Source organism: Ursus arctos, unplaced genomic scaffold (genome assembly GCF_023065955.2).
Source record: "Ursus arctos isolate Adak ecotype North America unplaced genomic scaffold, UrsArc2.0 scaffold_27, whole genome shotgun sequence".
Lineage (NCBI taxonomy): Eukaryota > Metazoa > Chordata > Mammalia > Carnivora > Ursidae > Ursus > Ursus arctos.
The window spans coordinates 36,806,829-36,828,492 of record NW_026622952.1 but is presented as its reverse complement, the minus strand read 5'-3'; the positions used below and the strand labels follow the sequence as shown (position 1 = coordinate 36,828,492).

The 21,664-nt window shown below is 37.5% G+C and overlaps 1 protein-coding gene across 2 annotated transcripts in view; it reads left to right on the top strand.

Moving 5' to 3' along the window:
- The window catches only part of SORBS2 (sorbin and SH3 domain containing 2), a 176,299-nt gene that overhangs the window by 8,256 nt on the left and 146,379 nt on the right, over nt 1-21,664 (top strand). The window contains exon 1 of one of the 2 annotated variants that reach the window (XM_057303562.1): nt 1-21,664. This exon is cut by the window's left edge and continues 8,256 nt beyond it. The exons of the other annotated variant lie outside the window; for it this stretch is intronic. Within the exon in view, the coding sequence (XP_057159545.1) occupies nt 21,638-21,664 (27 nt within the window). The 5' untranslated portion in view covers nt 1-21,637. 2 annotated transcript variants of the gene reach the window in all.

Here is a 21,664-nt window from a genome sequence, read left to right as displayed (position 1 = left end):
AGATTTTTCAAAGTGTGCCATTCTACCAGTTATAAAACACAAAGGTATAAAATAGATTAGATTTAATAGCCAAAGAATAAAAAGAAAATGATTAGTCCATGGGGTGCCTGGGTGGCCCAGTCAGTTAAGCATCCAGCTGTTGATTTCAGTTCAGGTCATTATCTAATGGTCATGATATCAAGCCCTGCATCAGGCTCTGCCCTGGTCGTGGAACCCACTTGAGATTCTCTATCTTTCCCTCCCATTCTGTCCCTCCCCCCCACCCCCCCACCCCCGCTCATGTGCTCTCTCTCTCTCAAAAAAAAGAAAGAGAAAAAGAAAAAGAAAAAAAAAGAAAAAGATTTATACAAGCACTGAAGGAGATATTTCTGAATTCTAACAAGTTTTGACATTCTTCACTGAGAAAAAAAATAAGCAAATAAGGATGAAGATTACAGAGAAAGACATGAGTGTGCCAATGGTATAATGAACCATGGGTTATGAGTAGGCTGATAGAAACAAGATACAGCTAGCAAAAAAAATAAATAAGGTTTAGAAACTTGACATCGTTTGAGAAAAATAATGTACTCTCTTATAAAAGGTCGATTCAGTATTAGAAAGGATAGAACAGAATCATTAGTCTCTTGTTCTAAATCTAACTTGGGCCTGAAAGGAGAAACTGAATTTAGTTTAATGGAAAAACACATGTACAGCATGTGTTTTTAAAGTACTGTATTTTGGTGACTTTGACTTGTTGCATATCCTGGTCCAAGTACAACTTTGAATTGGTTCAATTCTAGTGGAGCCATTGTTGTTGACATGCATTCAACGCAGTGGAATTTCTCTTGTTCAGTTTTGCAAACCTAAGAAATTTGGTTGGTTTCGAATTTAACTCCAAATAGTATTCAGAGGTTTTGTGTTTGTTTGAACTGACCATTTAAATATTTTATAACTATGCAGCATTCAACTTTTAGAGCAAATTCTTACTATTAAAAACAACCCAAGCGGGGCGCCTGGGTGGCACAGCGGTTAAGCGTCTGCCTTCGGCTCAGGGCGTGATCCCGGCGTTGTGGGATCGAGCCCCACATCAGGCTCCTCCGCTATGAGCCTGCTTCTTCCTCTCCCACTCCCCCTGCTTGTGTTCCCTCTCTCACTGGCTGTCTCTATCTCTGTCGAATAAATAAATAAAATCTTAAAAAAAAAAACAACAACAACCCAAGAATGTTGAAAAGTTACATATGGGTACATTTTAAGTGAATGTAATAACATACAACCAAATACAGTTAAGAAATGTACTTTTGAGGGGCACCTGGGTGGCCCAGTCGATTAAGCATCTGCCTCTGGCTCAGGTCATGATTCCGGGGTCCTGCGAGAAAGTCCCGCATCAGGCTCCCTGATCACGGAGAGTCTGCTTCTCCCTCTCCCTCTGCCTCTCCCCCCAACTTGTGATCTCTTTCTCTCCCAAATAAACAAATAAATAAATATCTTTAAAAAATGTACTTTTGATCTAAGTTCAAAAATATTTTCTATTCTACATTTATCTTTTTTACTATGAAAGTATTCACTCTTTAAAAAAAATATATTATACTGAGACTAAAGACCATGGTTAAGAACAGAAAATTACCCAAAACTAAGTAGGTCTATCTAAATTTGCAGTTAGATTAGAAACCCCATGCTGTGGTACCAGCAGAGCCACGTGTTAGAGGGTATGGCCTGGCCTCTGACTGACCTTTATGTGCAATCTGTGAATAGACCGGAACACTGCGCCTATACTGAAAGATTCAGCAAGGGAGTGTTGGAGATAAAAAAGTTCTGTGCTAATTCAAGAAGGGTGTTAAATGTCAAACTAAGAGACCCAGGCCTCATTCTCAAGCAAGAAGTGGTCATTGTCCTTGACTATACAGGACAACAAAATGCTAACTTTTGGGAGAAGTAAATAGCTTCCAGAGTATCACCTCTTAGTGATGATTTTAAATAAGAAATCAAATTGTTTGCTATAAAACTCGTTTTATAATTTGAGTATAAATTGTTTTATCGTTCTATTTATTTAACTAATACAAAATTTTATTTTATTTTATCTTTTTTAAGATTTTATTTATTTGACAGAGAGAGAGAGGGAGCACAAGCAGAGGGAGTGACAGAGGGAGAAGCAGGCTCCCTCCTGAGTGGAAAGCCCCATACAGAACTCCATCCCAGGACCCTGGGATCATGACCTGAGCCAAAGGCAGACACTTAACTGACTGAGCCACCCAGGCACCCCTTAACTAATATAAAATTTTAAATAACCTATGAATTGTGTTATAATTTGAAATATAAATTATTTACACTTAACATGTAAATTTTAGCATGTTAGGTTTTTATAACAATGTAGACAATTGTTTATAAATTGTTTACTATAAAAATCAATAGTTTACTATTACTAATATGAAGTTAAATCATTGAAATTTTCTTTTTGTATCAAATATAATTATTTTCATTCAAGGCAGAATAAAACCAAAGCTAGATGTAAATAAGTTCCTAAACTTTATATTGATTACACAGGAGACTGTAGCTTATGATAAACTTTTCAAAAGTAAGTAGAAAAATAGAAAACTGAGTGAAAAAGTAAATTCAGTAGGAATTAGATGATTTTTTATGAAAAGAATAATGAAAACTGTCTTTTATTAAAAAAATTTTTAAGATGACTACTGATCTTCAATACAAAATACAGTTTATTTTAGCTGTGTTTGAGCAACTATACTTTAAAAATTAATGAACGTATTTCATGTTCCAAAATTAACTTAGAGTTGGCACTCAGGCTTTGTCTCACATGGGGAGATCCATCACTTACTAACCACAGCTTGGTAAAAACTTGTAAAAACTTGTCTAGGAACAAAGTGATAATTTTGACACTAAGGTGAGAAAACATGATTGCAGTGAGATTTTTATCTTCCCTACAACCCTTTATTTTAGATAATGAAATTAAACAAAAAGCACTGAGAGTTGAAAGTCATTTGTGTTCACATCAGAATTTTCTATATTCACACATATCATTTTTCTAATTAATATTCTGAATGACTAAATAAGAGCATATCTGTAAAAACACTTGGCAGAAGACCATTTTTTATTTTTCAGTGAACATCATAGCTTAGTAAATTTAACACTTGACTGTGCTTATTAATTTAAGAAGAATGGTATACATATAAATCAGAAAGGAAGAAAATTGGGAGTTTACTAGTAAAACCAAATACTATTTTCAGTGACCACAGGTAACTACCTCTTTTCATATCCATTGAATGAGATATTGTCATAAAGATCTTTTTATAGTGTCTCAGTGACTTATTTCTGAGAGACACCTTTTCCCAGCATATGTGAATCCTATGGGGCTCGAGGGTGAAAACCTTACACTCTGACTATGGACCAACCTCAATGCAGGAAAAATTGATAGCACCTTTCAAGATAAAAATTCACAACCATACATAGGGAGGAATCGCTTTAATCTTTTTTTAAAAAAAAAAAGCATCAGTCAAAAACCTGTATCATAAAAGTACACAGAAATATATGGACTGAAAAATGTGAAATTCAGACACCAGAGGCAGGGAGGATGTTTCAATCAGAGAGATGTACAACAGGCTTCATCTGAATTCAAATGCCTTCTATTTTAAGATGAATGGTGGGTACATGAATGTTTGTTATATTATTCCCCTTATCCTTTGCCTGAATAAAGACCTTCATCAAAAAGTCTTTTCCATCTATCTTGCATACCTTAAGATATATTCTATAAACAGAATAGATTTTTAAATATATTTCTCAGCTGCAAATATTGAGAGACAATATTAATTTTATACTTAAAACAGCCCAGATTTTCTGAAAATTTACAAAGGGAAAACAGTACAACAGATGGTATCATGTTTGGCCTATATTTCTACATTTTTGCCTAGAGCCCAAAACTTCTATCAATGGTGAATTAGAAAAGAAAATGAATTTAGTTCTTTAGCAGACAAGTATCTATTGTAAACCTACCTTCAAGATCATTTTTTATAGTGTGTCATGCCACAAGATCTTGTTATATACAACTCTTAGAGCCTTCTAAACATGATACTCTTTAAACTATTAAATAATTTGTCATTATGCTTTACGAGAATTTGTAATGGGATCTGGAGGTAGCAGTGAATAGGTATATTTTATCTTATCTTTTTAAAAAATTTTTTAAAAGATTTTACTTACTTATTTGAGAGATGAGCAAGCGAGAGAGAGCATGAGTGGGGGAGGAGCAGAGGGAGAGAGAGGGAGAAGCAGACTCCTCACTGAGCAGGGAGCCCGACTCTAGGACCCTGGGATCATGATCTGAGCTGAAGGCAGATGCTTAACCGACTGAGCTACCCGGGCACCCCTTATCTTACCTTTTTAACATTGGCTTTGGTATAATAGATTGAGAAGAAAGGATTACTGTTTTAAGATGCTCTATGGAATAAATGTATGAAAAGTGATTTTATAATATTTAGGTAATCCTCTCAGTTGCCAAGAACCAAAGATACAGTTTGATACATGAGTTCCCAGTTAACATAATCCTGTGCAAATCGAGTACTGCTTATATTTAATATAAAGATTTTACTCTGTAACTTAATAAATATATTTCTTAAAATTTAACTTATTTAAAAAATTTACATACATACAACTGTTCCTTAATTTTTATACTTAACATTTCTTGGACATCACAGGGGAATAAAAATTTAATGATTTTTCGTTACCATTTGGTAAGAATCAATATTTAATGTTGAGAATTCTTATCTGATTTTTTTCTATTTGTTTTATATAGAGAGTCATTCCAATATGCTAAAGTGGAAAAGCTGGCAGACATCACTATCTTCTTAAGAGTTTTGACAATTGACAGATAATACTGAATTTTTTCTGGATTTTTTTTTTTTTGGTTGTTACAAATAATTTTACATATAGTCTGAAAATTCAGTACAAGCCAAAGAAGTTCATTATTTTAAATCATAAAAATTCAAAGAAAAAGACATTTTGTTTCTAGGTAAATTCCATTAAAGTATATGATTAACAATGAACACATTGAGAAAAATAGTGAAATTTCTAATAACACAAAGAGTAACTTTGAATTTCCTCATGTCATTGTTACTAAGGCTAAGAAACCTATTATTACGTTACTAATACAGAGTAATATATGGAAACAAATATGAGAAAAGGACTTTCAGATCACTACCATCAGACAGTGCTGCTTCTCTGACCTTCATTAGAATCCCTTCTCCTCCATCTTCTGTGACACTGGAGTATTTTCCTTCAATCTCTCTGATTACTCCTCAATTCTGCTTACAGGTGCCTCTTTGCCTGACTTTAAAAATATACCCTTGGGTTCTCTCTCTTGTCCAATCTCCCCTGATTTCACCTGTTTTCTCCTTCATAATAATCCCCAAATCTATGCCTCTATCCCTGATCTTTCTCACGAGTTCCAGACTCACATTTCCAAGTAACTGGTAAACATCTCATAAGAACATCTGCAGAGCACCTCAAACTCAATACTTCTAAAACTCATCATCTTCCAGCCCCCGACTTACTCTTCTTCCCCAGGGCTGTATTTTAATAACTGTGTCACCCAGTTACTCAGGATTAGAATCTTAAACAACTATTCACATTTTTCTTCATACCACTTTAACTCACTATTCATTGATTCTACCTACACACACAGCTTCCTTGAAGCTAGAGTCATTTTACCAAATAAATAAACTTTTCTTTATTTATTTTACTAAATAAATAAACTTTTCATATGGATTTCCCATCTACCAAACTCCCCTATCACATAGTAAATACATTCCCTTTGCGTTCTCTTCCGGCTTTAAGCATCAGGAGCTATGGCCATGTCAGCCAATGGAAGTAAATTCTGTGCATGGTGTTTAAGCATCAATAGCCCTGTGTTTTCCCAGATAAAAGGCAAAGCTGGCAATTTTTCCAAACTCATTAGTAAGAAAAGGGCGTGGCTTACTGTGCCAGACATGGAACAGAGATCCAATGTCAGTCCTGTTACTTATCTCAAAAAGCCCTTGTCCTCAAGATTCTCCTTCCAACAGAATAATGACAATGTTCACAAATCACCAGTTTTGTTGTCACTTATTATGTACTGATGTGATGGTTGTAGGCAAATGCTAAATAATAAACGTTTTGTTAAAAAAAATTGGAATATAATCACAACACAAAGTTTTAAACCACAAACTCCATATGATTCATGTGGTAGTAGATGAAGTCTTTATGAAATGAATTATTTTAAACAGAGATTTAAGTCAAACAAAATGTACATATCTTCAAAACTAAATAGTAAAATAAATGACTGAAGCAGTATAAAAAGATGGTAAGAATATTTCATTCAATAAATATGAAATTGATTATGCATTAAAATTCATTATCTGTGGTCACTTAAGACACTATTTGGTTTTACTACTAAACTCCTAATTTCCTTCCTTTCTGATGTATATGTTAGATCATTCTGTTTAAATATAAGCACAGCCAAGTGTTAAATGTATGAAGCCATAATGTTCAGTAAAAATACAAAAACAAGAGATGGAATCATATGCAGGGAAAAGTCCTACTCATTGAATTATTATGATAATTAAATCATATATAATTTCATTTGAATAGCATGATATAAGGGATAAAATTTGAAATATCAATCTTCTGGATCATCTAAGACCTATGGCATCATTTGTCTTTACAGCATTTAATCAATAACCATTTGTTGAGAGTCTACTTGGTACTCTGTCCACAGCGCGGTGGGAGACAGTTGTCAGAAGGTAATTACCACAGCCACGTGATTGAAATTGTAAAGAGAACTATGAAAGAAAAATGCAGGAGGCTGAGGGCAGAGTCTGCGATTTTGAAAACCAAGAATCAGTGACAGAAAGACTTCTAGATTTGGAACTTAGTGAAATCATTGGGAAGATGAATTCCTTGGGGGAGGAATCAGAAGAGGTGTAGCATTACCCTTAGAACGAGAGATCCTTCTGTGAGCAGCTGAGAAGGAAGAATAAAGAGAATATGGGCATGATCCCTCTGAAAACAGATATATCAGCACCACCATGAACATCTACTCTCTAAATACAAGTCTATTTGTGTGATGGCCTTTGTCTTTTGGAGAAAACACCATGAGAATGATAGCTGCTGTGCTACTATATAGAAATTCTCCATGGATTATAGAGATAGTGTTGTGTTGGCTCCTATTTAAATATTGAAGGAATATAATTTCTTAAATGACCTATGAAAGATGAATGTGACTTTGGAGAAAAACTTATTTAAGCTTTGAGTAAGGAGTTTCCAGATAAACATCCAAGAAAAAGTCTAACAGAGGGATATTGAAACAAAATTTCTCAATGAATAAAGACCTTACTGATTGCAACTATGAATTTGAGTACTTTGACATGTGTTCAGGTGTTTGCTTTGAGACATATGAGTTAAAAGTGAAAGAAAATGTTTAAGGTTTTCTTTCTCACTTTTAACTACATTTCAAAGAAATATATAATTTCAACATAAAAGATATATTTCTCTCATAGACCAACACAAATGTGTGTGTGTGTGTGTGTTTGTGTGTGTGAATTAAATCTTGTGGTTGGGTTTATATCTGCTCATTTTTATTATGTTACTGAAATACCAGTCATTTAAAATAAAATATTTTCTGCTTTAATAGTATGGTAACAAATTATTCAGAATAGGATTGATAACAATTTTTTCTTCTGCTCCTTATACTTAATTATATTTTTGAAATAGGCAACAAACTATTTTAAGGATATCAGTGTTTTTGTAAACAAAAATATCTGCATGCAATGTGGGAAATGTGGCTTTTAGTGCATTACACATTTTAATTTTTCTGGATATGCTCATGAACTCATTTTTTTAAAAAGGCAGCTGAGCACTCTAATGGTATTTCTTTTCTGGGGATCAGTATTACTCTACAAAATGCTGTTGAAATGGCAAAGTCAATGTCTGTATAGATACTTTTTATTAATTTTTCAGATTATTCCTTCCTCATGTTTGGCTAAACTATGGACAGTAATAGAGTAAAAAAGAGTCATAAAAGACGAGTCGCCTTTAATTCAATAAATATTAAACAATAATTGAACAATTAAACCATTCTTCCTGATGTAAGAGTTGAACCTAAGATCTAGAAAATCTGGGCATGAATGGGGAATGGAAATATGTCAAGTAAAGTGGAATCAAAATAGCTGTTGGAGTCCTCTAAGCTGTGCTGTCCTTGAGTATATGCCGTTTCAAAGAGCCATCCTGCAGTGGAAAACAGAAATTTGCTACATAGGAATATCAAAGTGCTATGGCACAGCATATTTTATAGAAGCTGAGTATTTAACCTTAATTGATTGCTTAAGTTAACTTGGAATACTGATTACAAGTATAGGATTTTACAAAATGTGATCACCTTTGAAATAATAGTAACATAAGAGCATATAAGCAATTAATGGAATTGTAACTGTGGAATCTTACAGATTTATTGTATTGATGTACTCTCTGAAGTGTCACCATCTATCTTTGGATATTTATCATTGGGGAGAACTCCTTACAGCATTCATCCAAAGTACAGCTAAATCTTATCAAATTATTCCACTTTCCATACTCCTTAACAATTCATCTGTTTCAGAAATTCCTTAGGTCTTCTCTACTCTAATCCTCCAGTAATGAGATTTTGTGAATTGTGGTAACTATGTTTTCTCTACTCACCATCATTAAAGATACCTTGTCATAGTCATGTGGCTCAACCCTTAGAAAAAGGTATCGCTCTTCCCATCCAACACACACACGCACACACACACACACACAAGTCTTCTGCTGCTTCTAGATCAGATGGAGTACCCTAGCCTCGTCTACGTAAAGAGTACAACAGAACCTAATAATGCGTGGTATGGTGATAATTAGTAAGAAAAAAAGCAATCAACTCTGAGGTGGTTAGTTGAAAGATGCCTTCCTTATATGGGGCAGAAATAGTTTTCACTCCTACTTCATATCTTTAAGCAAGAAACTTATCTTTTGCTCAGGCTTTTGGCATACCACAGGACACACTTCATTTCTAAACTTAGAACAACACTGACATCTCCATCCCTGTCAAGGGAGCACAGTCATTCACTCGGCCAGATAGAGTCTGAGCACCTGTAAGAGGAAAGCTCTGTTCTGAGTGGTTGGGACTTATCAGTGAACACTGACTGGTAAAACACCGGTAAAAATTCCTGCCCCCAAAGAGCTTACATTCCCTTGGGAAGAAACAAATAATAGCAGATAAAGAGAATAAGAAACTATATAGTAGGTGAGACAGTAAAAATGCTTTTAACATAGAGCAAAGTAAGGAGGATCTAGAGAATGTGCTGAGGACAGAGCAGGGCAGCCATATGCATATGGCTATCTGGGGGAGATGTGTTCTAGGCAGGAGGAACTGCCCCTGCAAATGCCTAAGGCAGCCTTGGCATCCTTGTTTGAGGTATAGCGAGGAAGCCAGCAGAGGAGGGGAGATTACTGGAGATGAGCTCAGAGAGGCACTTTATAAAAGGATCACTCACTGGCTGCTTGCAGTAGAGTGGTAGAATTCTGAAAGTCCAATGCATGAAAAACTGAAGGGTTTCTTTTTGTTGATGGTTGATTATTATTTTTGTTTATTATTATTTATATGCCATATACCCAGTGGTCATATATTCCAAAGCCACCGGACCACTTGAACCCATAAGCACTACTGTTTAATGAAATATTTATATTCAAGTCTGTAAACCTAACACTATGACTCTGAGTGCTTCCTGGAGATGATTCCAATTGCTGAATGTCTACACGGACCATGGCGATATTTAAAAAAAAAAAAAAAGCTTTTATATATATGGATTATTTCACTGAACCATATAAAATGGGTATTGATAAATGTATTTACTAAAAAAAAAAAACACCAAAGTGTAGCACAAGCAAAATTATTCTGATTTACTGGCAATTTGTGAATTATTGTTTAGGGCCTGGGAGTTTCTGCACCATTGTTCTTACTCATTGTGTGAACAGTTGCATGTTTTGATGTCAGCAACACTATGAACAATAGTCTCTACACAACCCAAGATACGTCAAATATAGAAGTCTTTATTCTGGTCACCAGCCTTTACGTTAATAGTCTATAGCAGTTTCCATTTATTACTTTCAGTCACATCAGTGGGCCAACCAATTTGTATAAGCAACTGCTTAAAGATAACTCCTATAATAAGAGTAAAATAAGAGAGCTACCATTTTGGCATCATTTTTAAACACCTAACCCTGATCTTTACCATCCAGTTGTATAGATCTAACTGGAGGGAAGGCAGATGTTTTAAGGACTTGAAATAGCTACACTAACTTGTCTCTGTGATATATTATACAATAGGGAGCAATTCTATACCAAATGGATTTCTCTCTACTAGACTGTTGTGCCTTTATGTCTTGATTATGGTACTTCGAAGGAGTTAATACACTGTTTCAAATTCCTAGGACTGAGAATAACTGTTAAAATAGAATTGTGGTGTTGGTACAAAGCAAGTGACATTAAAGACAAACGGTATTATCATACCTTGGGAATATTTTACAAAGGCATTAGTTTCTGAAGTCTCCTGAATATGAAGTTAATGAAGAAAAGAAACATTACCAAAAATCTCTAAATGTTATAATGTACAATTAAAAACCAAAATTTGATATGAGGTTTAGGTGTGTGTTTTCCTACCCAGAAATCAGAATTTGAAAGGCAATAAGCATATTTTGTCCTGTCCCGCCTTCATCACATACATGAATTTCCTGTCTCATTTCTGAAGCTAATCATGACATGACAACATAATCGGATGCTTCTTTTTATAAGTCATGTTTCCTGAAGGGGCTTAGCACACACTCAATATCTTATGTCATAAGAGAAGCCACTGAAGTCCAGAGAAGTGACCTAAACTTGACAATATCTTAAAGTTTTCTAGTGGAAAATCAGGCTCCCTAAACAATGAGCTTCTGGTTTTCCGTGTAGTTCAATGAGGAAACCCTCCCAAAAGTGGAGAAATGGAAACCCTCTTCAGGATCCAGCCCTGGGTGTTAACCTCTATTGCCTGTAAGTGCACGTAGCAGATAAATTTTTGTAGGCTGATCATGTAGAGTTAAAGCTTTGCAGAGTTCAGGTCATACTCAACAATGAGTAGACCTTGAGATTTGGATGCTTCAAATATATATATTTTTTTTAATTTTGAGGACTGATTGATATTATTTCTTTTTGGAGAATAAGCTACCTGGAACCAGGATCCTAGAACAAAACAATAAACTTTGTGGAATAGTCTCTTTATCAGAAATCAACTGCCTAGGTTTTTGGAAAGCATGATTAAAAATCCATCTAAAGTAAACAGAAAAATTATACTATACTATATAATTACACTGTACTGAGGGGAAATTTTTAATTTGATTTACAGTAATCTTTAAATCTTACAGAGATAGATGTTAAAATGTGAGTCATGATTTTTGATAGCATAAAAAAATTAACAATCACGGGCTGGAAGGAGAAGAGCTTCTGTGGCATATCTTCTATTTGATATTCTCGGAACATCCTCTCTCCAAGAAACTGTAAGTGAGGAGTCCGGCTGATTTTACTCCTACCAACCACTGGTCTAAATCATATGCACACCATTAAAATTCCTGGATGTCTTCATTTGTTTTACAGCAAGCTGCCTTAATTTTATGGTTGCTTTAAAACATAACATTTTTAAAAATCTGGGACTTAAAAATTTTTTTTTGTTTTTTGCTTTACATTTAATCAGTGTATTATCAGATAATACATTGATATTTACTTTAGATCTGTTTTCTAACATTCAGAGTTAATTTTTTTCTTTTAATCAGCCTGACTGGGTAGGAGATCAGAATAAATGAGATGAACAAACAAAAGATTTTTGCTCCAAATGAGATATGAGAAATGAGAAGCCATTGCCTTCTTTATATATAATTAGAAGGAAAGGTCTTGAAAGAATGAATATGATTGTTCTTAGTCCCAAATGGTATTGATGGTGTGTTCTACAGTGATGTTTGTTGAATGGTAAGAAGGTCAAAATGAGACCTTTAGCTCTTGTGATCTGAGTTACTGGATGCTCTAGCCCCTGCTTGATAGTCAAATCTGGGTTTTTTTTAACTTGTTGCTACTTCCAAGCTCTATGACAGTTTTTGTTATCCTGTCTCTTTGCTAATTGTCTGCCACTAAAAATGTGGCTAGCATAATTCAGGATCTGATGTTTATACCAAATTTCAAGCTGTATATTTTATAACTAAGAAACTGTCTTACATGTCAGATTCCTCACATCTGTGATATTTCTGGTGCCTATTATTTTCTTGTGACTTTCCCTTTAAATACTTTAAGGGAGCATAATTCTGATATAGTCCAAGGATAGTGGAATCTACAGTCTCATTCCAGGTGGCAGTGACTTTTCCCCATGTTAAGACAAAGATACAGGTGATACTAATCAAATCTTTCCCACAAACTAGACATGAATGCTAAGACTGTCAATCACAAAGGGAAAGGAGCTTGATCACTTAGAAGACCAAGGAAGTGCTCTAGCCATGGCGACTGACTAGGTCTGTTTCCAAATTACTGCTTGGAACAGAAGCCTCCCCCCACCACCCCAATTCTCACCCCTACACCCCATTGACCTGCACTGGTATACAATTTCCTTGTATTGTGCCCACTAGAATTTAAGGGTTGTAGGTTGCAGACATTGGCCAACTTCACACAGCTGGTAAAACTACAAAGCTACATGACTCTAATGTGTAATATGTCAATGTATCTTAATAGATTGTGTAATTATATATGAAGATACATTTCTCAAGGGTAAGTTTTTTAAAAGATAGGTGAATAGTTTTAGGAAACTCAGATCCAATGGTGCTATGATTTTAAAACAATTGGAAATCATGATAGAATTCAACTTTCTTAAGTTACATATATGTCTTATGGACAATGCTGACTAAATATTTTTGCCTTCTAAGAGGATACAGGTTATACTGTTGAAAGTACAGAAGGGGCGCCTGGCTGGCTCAGTTGGTTAAGTGTGCAACTCTTGATTTTGGCTCAGGTCATGATCTTGGGGTTGTGAGATTGAGTCCCACATTAGGCTCTGCACTGGGTGTGGAGCCTGCTTAAGATTCTACCTTCCCTCCCCCCCACCCATGCTGTCTCTCTGTCTCTCTCTTTCTCTCTCTAAAGGAATAAAAGTGAAGAATGCACAAGACATTAATTTTTCTTAATTCTGCTAAATGAAATTGTTATTCTTTTTACCTTATCTGAGAAGAGCATTTTTATAAATAATCTTTAAAAACAGACTTGAGTCTGTCAAATTCCAAATCAGTACTCCAATTAAAATTTGTCAGATTAAATTTTTAGAAATCATATTTTACCTTGAACTCCTCGATGAATTAGAATAAATTAAACACAGGAAATTTAAGATTTTCTTACTACAGACTATATCCTGTTGAATCCTTATGTACTTTATAATTCTCTTGATAATTTGTGTGTGTTCATACCATAACCTATCTTTTAAAAGAGACTTCCAGACAATTCTCTATCATTATTAAATAACTTAGAGAAATGAAAAATATTAGCGGTGTTATAATGGCTTTAGTTCTGTATCCACACCCCCAAAACTTTTTTTTTTTTTTTTAACTTATGGGTCAGTGTCCTACAAAAGCATAGTGGATACAGAATTAAGGTTCATTCATTAGGTCTAATTAGGATCAAATATTTATTATGCACCAGTAGCTGCACTAAGTGTACTTCCTAGGATGGAAATTGTTTGTGGCTAATGTGCTGTAGCAACCCATAAAATACTCATGGCTGTGTTAACTGGTTCTGAGATCAGAAGCCCCCTTGTGGAATGCCTTTCATCTCAGTAGCTGCTTTATATATGTGGCTGAGGTTTCTCCCGGTATTTTTAAATGTAGCATATTAATGCTAACTTAAAGATCAAATATTATGAGTAAGAGACATGCAATGTTTTCATGTCTGATAAATAGCCATTAATTACCTCAAAAGGGATACGGATTATTCAGAATATATATTTTGTCATGACTATATAAGTCAGAATTCATGCAGTTTGGAAAGACAAATATAAAATGGGACCAGTAGCTGGGTTTAATTAACTTGTCACTTCATTCAATCTTTTCTTTAAGGCAATTTTCCACTCATTATATCTGAATTCTTTCTGAAAACAAAGTGTGCTCAGCATATCATTGCCTTCTATTGGCATGATTTTGAGAGAAGTTATTTTCAGTTTATTAAAAAAGGGTGATGGAGCTGAACATAGTCTTTTAAAAGTCTTGCAGTAGATGGATATATTAAATTCTAACCATTATGATATTTGTTGCTTAAATTCATATTTAACAAATAGGTACTGACTCTAGAAAAAACCCTTCTCCGGAGTATCTTGGACTTGTTCCAATAGTTTCTGTGCCTAAGCTTCTCCTGGGGAATGTCAGGCATCTTTCCTTGGTTTCCTGTCTTTCTGTAGTCCCTCTGCTCTTAGACCTCCCATCTGCTTACATGCGTGCATACGTGCGGACACACATTCTCTGTTTCTGTTGTGGTCACTATGTTTCTACAGCATTCAGAACACCTCAGCTAACTTCTGAGGACAGCTGGGCAGCTGCCTCTCCTGCCCTTCACAGCCCTCCATCTATCTTCCTCAAGCTTGAGCAGAGATGGACTTTGCCTAAGAATGCCTATTTCTTGCTCCTTTGCCCCCCAGTTTAGCGGAATGTCAAAGATGATCACTGGGTTTCTGTTCATCTCACTTTTTCCCGGACTTGCCTCATTCCGGTTGTCCTTGGTCTTCCCCATCCCTGAGTCTCAGTACAACTTCCGACATCCAGACTGACTGCGCCACCGACATTCTTTTCATAGAATTCATTTTACCCCTGACCTGTACCTCAATTTTAACTGAAAAGCTCATGGATTTCTCTTTTCCAAATGCATCTAGTACTTAGAGCTAATAGCATTCCTTAGTAATTAAGTGCCCATGTTATAGAACAATTCATTTGTGATTTGTTTGCATCCTTGTTTAAATCTTCTATCATGAACTTTCCATGGGGTATGTTTTATCTCCCCCAAACAAGGCTATAAACTTTTTGAGACAGAAACTGTGTTGTAAATTGTCTGCATCCCTTAAAATGCGATACGTATAATGGGAATTTGATTGCTATTTGTTCATACGATTTGAATTTCAACACCCACATAAGGTCAAGGAGAAGAGAAAGCAACTATATCAAAAGAAGAGAGGAAAGAACAAGTGCTCCTAAGGAGCTTATAGTTTGTCCCCAAGTTTCAAGAGCCAAAAAGCAAAGAGCCACATTTTCTCATTCCATTTCCCCATCACTCTCTAGCACTACTCACCGAGAGGAAGCACTTAATTCTCAAATGAGCAACACCGTAGGAAATGTAGCTGACAGTGGTGCTTGTTTGTTACTCCAAAATTAGTTCATTTATTTTTCCATATGCAAAGAGTGTGCCAAATTTATCAATGAACTTCAGTGAAAACCAAATCTGGGGACCCCACAGCAGCCACTGATCGACTCCTAGAGCTTTCCATTGTGCTGTATGACTAGAATAGAACATGCTGATTATCTTAACTATTATGACAGGTGATACAATGTTACCGAATTGTGAGATTCTTTTTAAATATGTGATTTGAGGGGTACAGATTCTGAATGCATGTTGTGCTCTAAGTTCTTGGTATTTTCCAATGGGGAAGAGAAAGTATGGCTAGAGTTATGAGCAAATTTAAACTTTTTTTTTTTTTAAAGATTTTATTTATTTATTTGACAGAGATAGAGACAGCCAGCAAGAGAGGGAACACAAGCAGGGGGAGTGGGAGAGGAAGAAGCAGGCTCATAGCAGAGGAGCCTGATGTGGGGCTCGATCCCATAACGCTGGGATCATGCCCTGAGCCGAAGGCAGACGCTTAACCGCTGTGCCACCCAGGCGCCCCTAGAGTTATGAGCAAATTTAAACCCACAATTCAATGGTGACTAAATTAAGCAGAATTTTATATTTGATAATATAGTTGACACTTAAAATGATGCTTTATATCATCCTTTTCATTTACAATGGGAAAGAGCGTGCTCAGTCATATGTGAGTGGCAGAGCAGGGATTCTAACCTGAGTCCCTGTCACCCTCAGCATCCAGGATCAGTCCACTACAACATAGAGTCTTTCCACAATATGTTTGATGGATCAAAAGGAGGTATTCGCGTGTATCCATCTAAGTGGTCACATATAAACAGTTTACTGTTTCCCCAATGAATACACCTAGCAACCAGCCTAACCAGTGTTTATAGACGAAAAATGAAGCCATAGCACTCAGGTGGGGCAGCAGGTGAGCAACAATCTCCAAGGAATAACTTCCAATTTTCTGTGCATAAGGAGCTTAATGGGTATACACTTGGTAGGCGTGGTAGGCATGCACGTGGTGTTGTTGTTGTTGCTGTTTTGCATTAAAGGCTTTGGTCTCCATTTCTGTATTTGTTTTGTGTACTTGGGCAACTGAAAGTCTCCCATTAGATCCAGAAACTCTAAGCAAACTAGTCTAGTCTGGCCCATTCTGCTTTTGCCTCTGCCACAGCTCCAAAATTACTTCCTCATACATTACTGCATTCACGGGACTAATTTATCTTTAGGGTTTCCTCCCTTCATAAAATTCCACTGGCCCAAAATTCCATATACTCGAGGGTTATACAGGGTCTCTGTAATTTTGACCCAGAATGACCAGGAATCAGAGGTCCATGAGATTAAGTAATTGTATATAATTAGCTCTGATAGCCAATCTCCTCCAGTTTTCAGGAGAAAAGTGTCCTTTTTTCTTTCTTTCTTGTTGTTGTTCAATGTAACAGGAGGACTTTACATCCTTCTCCCTCAAGGCTGACTCTCAGTGGGAGATCAAGAAAGCAAGAAGCTCAAAGCAATTAAATCTTCTCTGACAGTGTCTACTGCTCCTAGAGGGAGCTCAGAGGGGGGCAATTCCTGGAAACTGTTTGCTCTTGGCAACATAAGACCTTCTTTGCCCCTGGCTGTGGCTCCCAGCAGTCCCAGAACTCAATGGCTTTTGCAGTAGCAACTGCCACTGACTGTCCCAGTGCTTCACTCCTCAGATGCCCGGGAGCCCCTTCTGTATCACAGGAAGGCTGGGCTGTTCGATGTCTTGCCATGGCACCACATCCAGAGTTTGAGTAATGGCAGTGCAGTCACTGCTTCCTGCTGGTGGCTATGGAATTCTGTGGCTTTATCAAGAGTTTAAAAGAGTCTTGATCAGTGTTCCCTAAATGTACATTAAAACCAACCAAACAAACAAATGAACAAAAAAAAACCAAACCATAACTGCAGCAAGCAGAGTCGTATTTCTAAACACACTTTTGGCTACTGTCTGCCACCTTCTGACAAAAAGATCATCTTAGTTTGGGGTTCCCTCACATTTTTGCTCAGGCTCTCTTCCAAAAATAATGTAGATGGAACCCCTGATTTCTTTAGGTGGGAAGATGTTTCTTCTTGCGGTAGGGCACAGGAACTCATCGATAAATTAGGCTCCAGAAACAGCCCAGGGAAATCTTAGAGCTGCCAAAGGTAAAATGTAAACCAGCTCTAATAATAAGTCAGGTTTGGCCATTATTTTCCTGTACATTATTTGGATTTTTTTAAAAAAAACAAAAACAACAACAACAAAAACTAATGAATTAGCTAACAAAATCTAATTAGACTGGAAAATTACTTTGAAGTAGTTAAATCAATTCTATGACCAAATGTCACTAATGTCAAAACTACAGATACAAAATCCATAATAAATCTTCTCTCACCATAAATTCTTCCCTCCTGAAGCTCCCCCGAGAGCTGGGATTGGCTAGAGAGGGTGCTTTTGCTGCACTGTGCAGGGAGATCGTGCAATCCGTAAAGGCACTCTGGCCCACATCGCACCTCACTTCAAATCCCAGAAGCAGATATACATACGGAAGGGAAAGATGGATGGATGCTAAACTGAAAATATTTTCAAGAACAAACGGCATAAGTTAAAGCCAACACGATTAAAAAGAACTTCAGCCAAAAGACTACGCGTGCTCGGGTAGCATATGTGAATGCACGAGGCTCCTGAAAACAGAGCCAGTGACTCCTGTAACCCTGCTTCACACACACTGGGGCCCTGAGCCACAGTGTGCTTCATGAGAGCCAGGTCCTCGCTGATGAGGCCAAGGTCACAGGCCTGGGTGTTGTATGGTTAAATGCAAATTTCCTAGCTCCACAGTGTCACAGAGAACAGCCCTGTCTACCTCAGTGGAGTACCCCAAAACTCACAGTACGTGCCTCAGGTAAAAGCGAGCTTTGTTACCAGCTCTTACCACAGTTTAGACCAATCTGGGGAGAAGCGGAAGGACCTTGGTCCAGGAGGCAGCAAACGCCACGTCCTTCCCCCCTGCAGGCACAGAGCAGAGCATGCTGAGAGGTGGCAAGGAAAAGCCCGCTGCCTTGATCACCTGTGGGTCTGACACACCTGTCTGGAGCCACCGTGAGAACCAGGAAGGGACCAGCGAGGGCACAGTCCTGGAATTTGAACTTCCAGCTGTCCTTGAGAGAGGAGAGAGTGCTTTCTTTTCTGTGGGCCTCTGACCAAGAGAAGTCAGGCACCCCTGAACATATCCCATGAACTAGTACCCTCTAGTCCTTTCCAGTCAGATTACTGGAAGCTTGTTTGAGCTCACATTCAAACATTTGCAACTAAATTCAAATTTCTGCATCACAAAAAAGATGCTCTCTTGCTTACAGAGCATTTACAGGCTGCACTGGTTCAAAGGACAGTCTGGTTGGGGCAAGAAAGTCTCCTCACAAGGTGGTGCTTTCTTACAGGGCCTAACTCCACACAGGAATATTTTCCTGGGCCTTCCTAACCGTTCATCAACCCAGGATGAATTTAGCTTGTTGTAGCCTGTCCAGCCTATAGCCACAATCTGCATTCCCACCTAAGCAACTAATCAGATAAAAGAGACCCCACGGATCCCCAGAAATCCATCACGCTTCTGAAAAACAACCCTGAAGACATGCCTTGGGGTGACAGTAGTGGAGGACTTTTCAGGAACAACTAAATGGCTTTGAATTAGGTCACTAGGGAATCATCTTTCTATAACTTTTCAGGCCACTTAAGTGTAGAGAAAACATTCTCTTGTATAAATCTTACCTAAGGGCAACCCTGACGAAAAGCCTCTTGCTGTTTCTCCCCCTGTGTTTCTGTCATTTTGTTATTCCTTCTATGATTTCTGCCTTAGTTGTCTTTTCCATGGTTTATAATGTAGAAAGACATAGTTGAGGCTTTGCTGATAAGAGAAGAGAAAAAGGTATGACAAGGAAGACATATTTATGACAGCTGGGCCTGCCCCCACTTTTCAGGGAGAGCCAAAATGGCAGAGGGAGAGTCATGGCCAGGAGATAGTGACCATAGACAACAATGAAACAGGCTTTCATCATAGGAGCTCACCAGATAGCCCAAGTTCTGTGTTGGGGTTAGAATGGAGGGGTCGGGGGAGAGAGTATATGCTTAAAAATGAAACATACCAGCTAAAAGAGAACCAAAAAGAGAAATGCCAGTTTGCTATTTATCTGTTGCTACTTTGTTTTTTTACCCATGGAATTATTTAAATTTAAATTCTCCCAAGTATTAAGATAGCATTCTACTGGGGCATGTGGGTAGCTCAGTTGGTTTAGCGCCCAACTCTTGAATTTGGCTCAGGTCATGATCTCAGGGTCGTGAGATCGAGCCCCGTATCGGGCTCCATGCTCAGTGCAAAGCCTGCTGGAGATTCTCTCTCTCCCTCTTCTTCTGTCCCTCCCCCGGCTCATGCGTGCTCTCTCTCTCAAAATAAATAAAGAGTCTTTTTAAAAAGATAGTATTCTACTAAATATAATACAGTACACTAGAAATTAGAGTAACACACTAATTGAGTAATACAGAAAACCAGATCTAATACCCACCAGGTACTCTTGGGGACCCTGGAAAAGCTGCACGGAAGTAGTATGTTTCCAAATCATACAGGATTGCAATAATTTAGACAGTGGGGTATACTGTCCTGAAACCACCGGCACTCCCATAATCATAGTGGAGCTGTATCATTGTAATAGCATCCAGCCAGGTGAACTTTTAGGAAGCAAAAGTGGGAGAGAGAATAATTTTTAAAAAATTTGGAAAAAGAAAAAGAAGGTAGAAAGGAGGAAGACAGAGAGAGGAAGAATTAGAAGGAGGAGGAGAAATACCAGGAATCTTAAGTTTGCCTTGTCCAACCATTCATCTAACATAGAGTTTGTGGGAGGAAGACAGGGGCTGCAAGAGTAGACTATGGAAGCAAGAAACAGTTCTAAACGCCTGGGTGTGTATACTGAAAGGAGGCAATAAATCATTGCACATTGCACTTTTTAGCTCTCTGTCTTCATCCTCAGGAGTAAAAGACAATGTGGAATAAAAAATTACAAGACTTATAGCCTGGTTTGACACTGCTTGGCTGAGGGATTATTGGTCCTATTCTCCACCATCCTATGGAGCACTCAGGGAGCAGGTTGGACAGCCTTTGTAAAATCAACAGCAATATCAGGGATTAGTGGGTATGCAAGAGACCGCGAGCTCAAAATACTTTGGGTTTTTGTGCTGTGCTGAAATTTAGTGAGGTCAAATAACTTATCAACTGTAAATCTCCTGTATAAGCAGCACCTTGTCAAACTAGCCTGCCTCACATTAGGATGCTACAAAAACGACATAATAAATGGAAATTATTGTAAAAATATGGTAACTTAAAAAAAAACGTGAATCTAATAAAGAGTAACAATGCAAAACCTCAATCTTACCCACCAATCTGATCTTGAGATCTATGGTTCAGATCTAGGGTGCTTTCAGAGATGGGTGTAAATGAGATCCCTCTTCAGGAAACTGGACCTGGGACTGCCCATGCCCAGAGGGCTCACAGCCACTGGTGGCCAGGCTCACTGCGCCTCCCGAGAGTTAAGGAGGATGCTGACATGTGCTGAGGGCTGTGAAGCTGTGGAGTGGTGTCGGGCAGTGCACATAAGTAGGTGCTTCATGTATACATGTTCTCAGTTTGTACCGCCACATCGAACAGGACAGGACAATGATTAGGACACACTGAGAATCTACTTGATATCAGATTAATGAATGATTTTAGCAAGTATTCCCCTTTCCTGACCTCCCTATATTTTCTTTCCTTTTTTACTGTAACAGATGTATCTTTATTTTTTTCAACTTTTAAACTGCTGCTTAAAGTTTACTGTTACCATAATAATGGCTAACAATTCTGGAGTATTTACGGTGTCAATGGCACTGTGGTGAACAGTTTAGGTGGATTATCTTATTCTGCCTCAAAGTAAACTGCTCTGGAACATAAACTCCATGAGGGCGTGGACTTTGTTCTGGACTCTTCTGGATTCCTGTTGTCTGGGAGGTAGGAGGTCCTCAATAAATATTTGCTGAAGGAATGAATAAACGGATGAGTGAGTGAAAGAGCAACCGATAAAATAGATACTCTTATTCCCCCTTCGCCGTATGCAAAGTTAAATGGCCAGTCAACGGTGCGAACAAGATGCAAAGCCGAGTAGAGTCTGTCCCCACAGACAGGGCTCCTGATGTGTACAGGTGCTGCCTTCACAAAG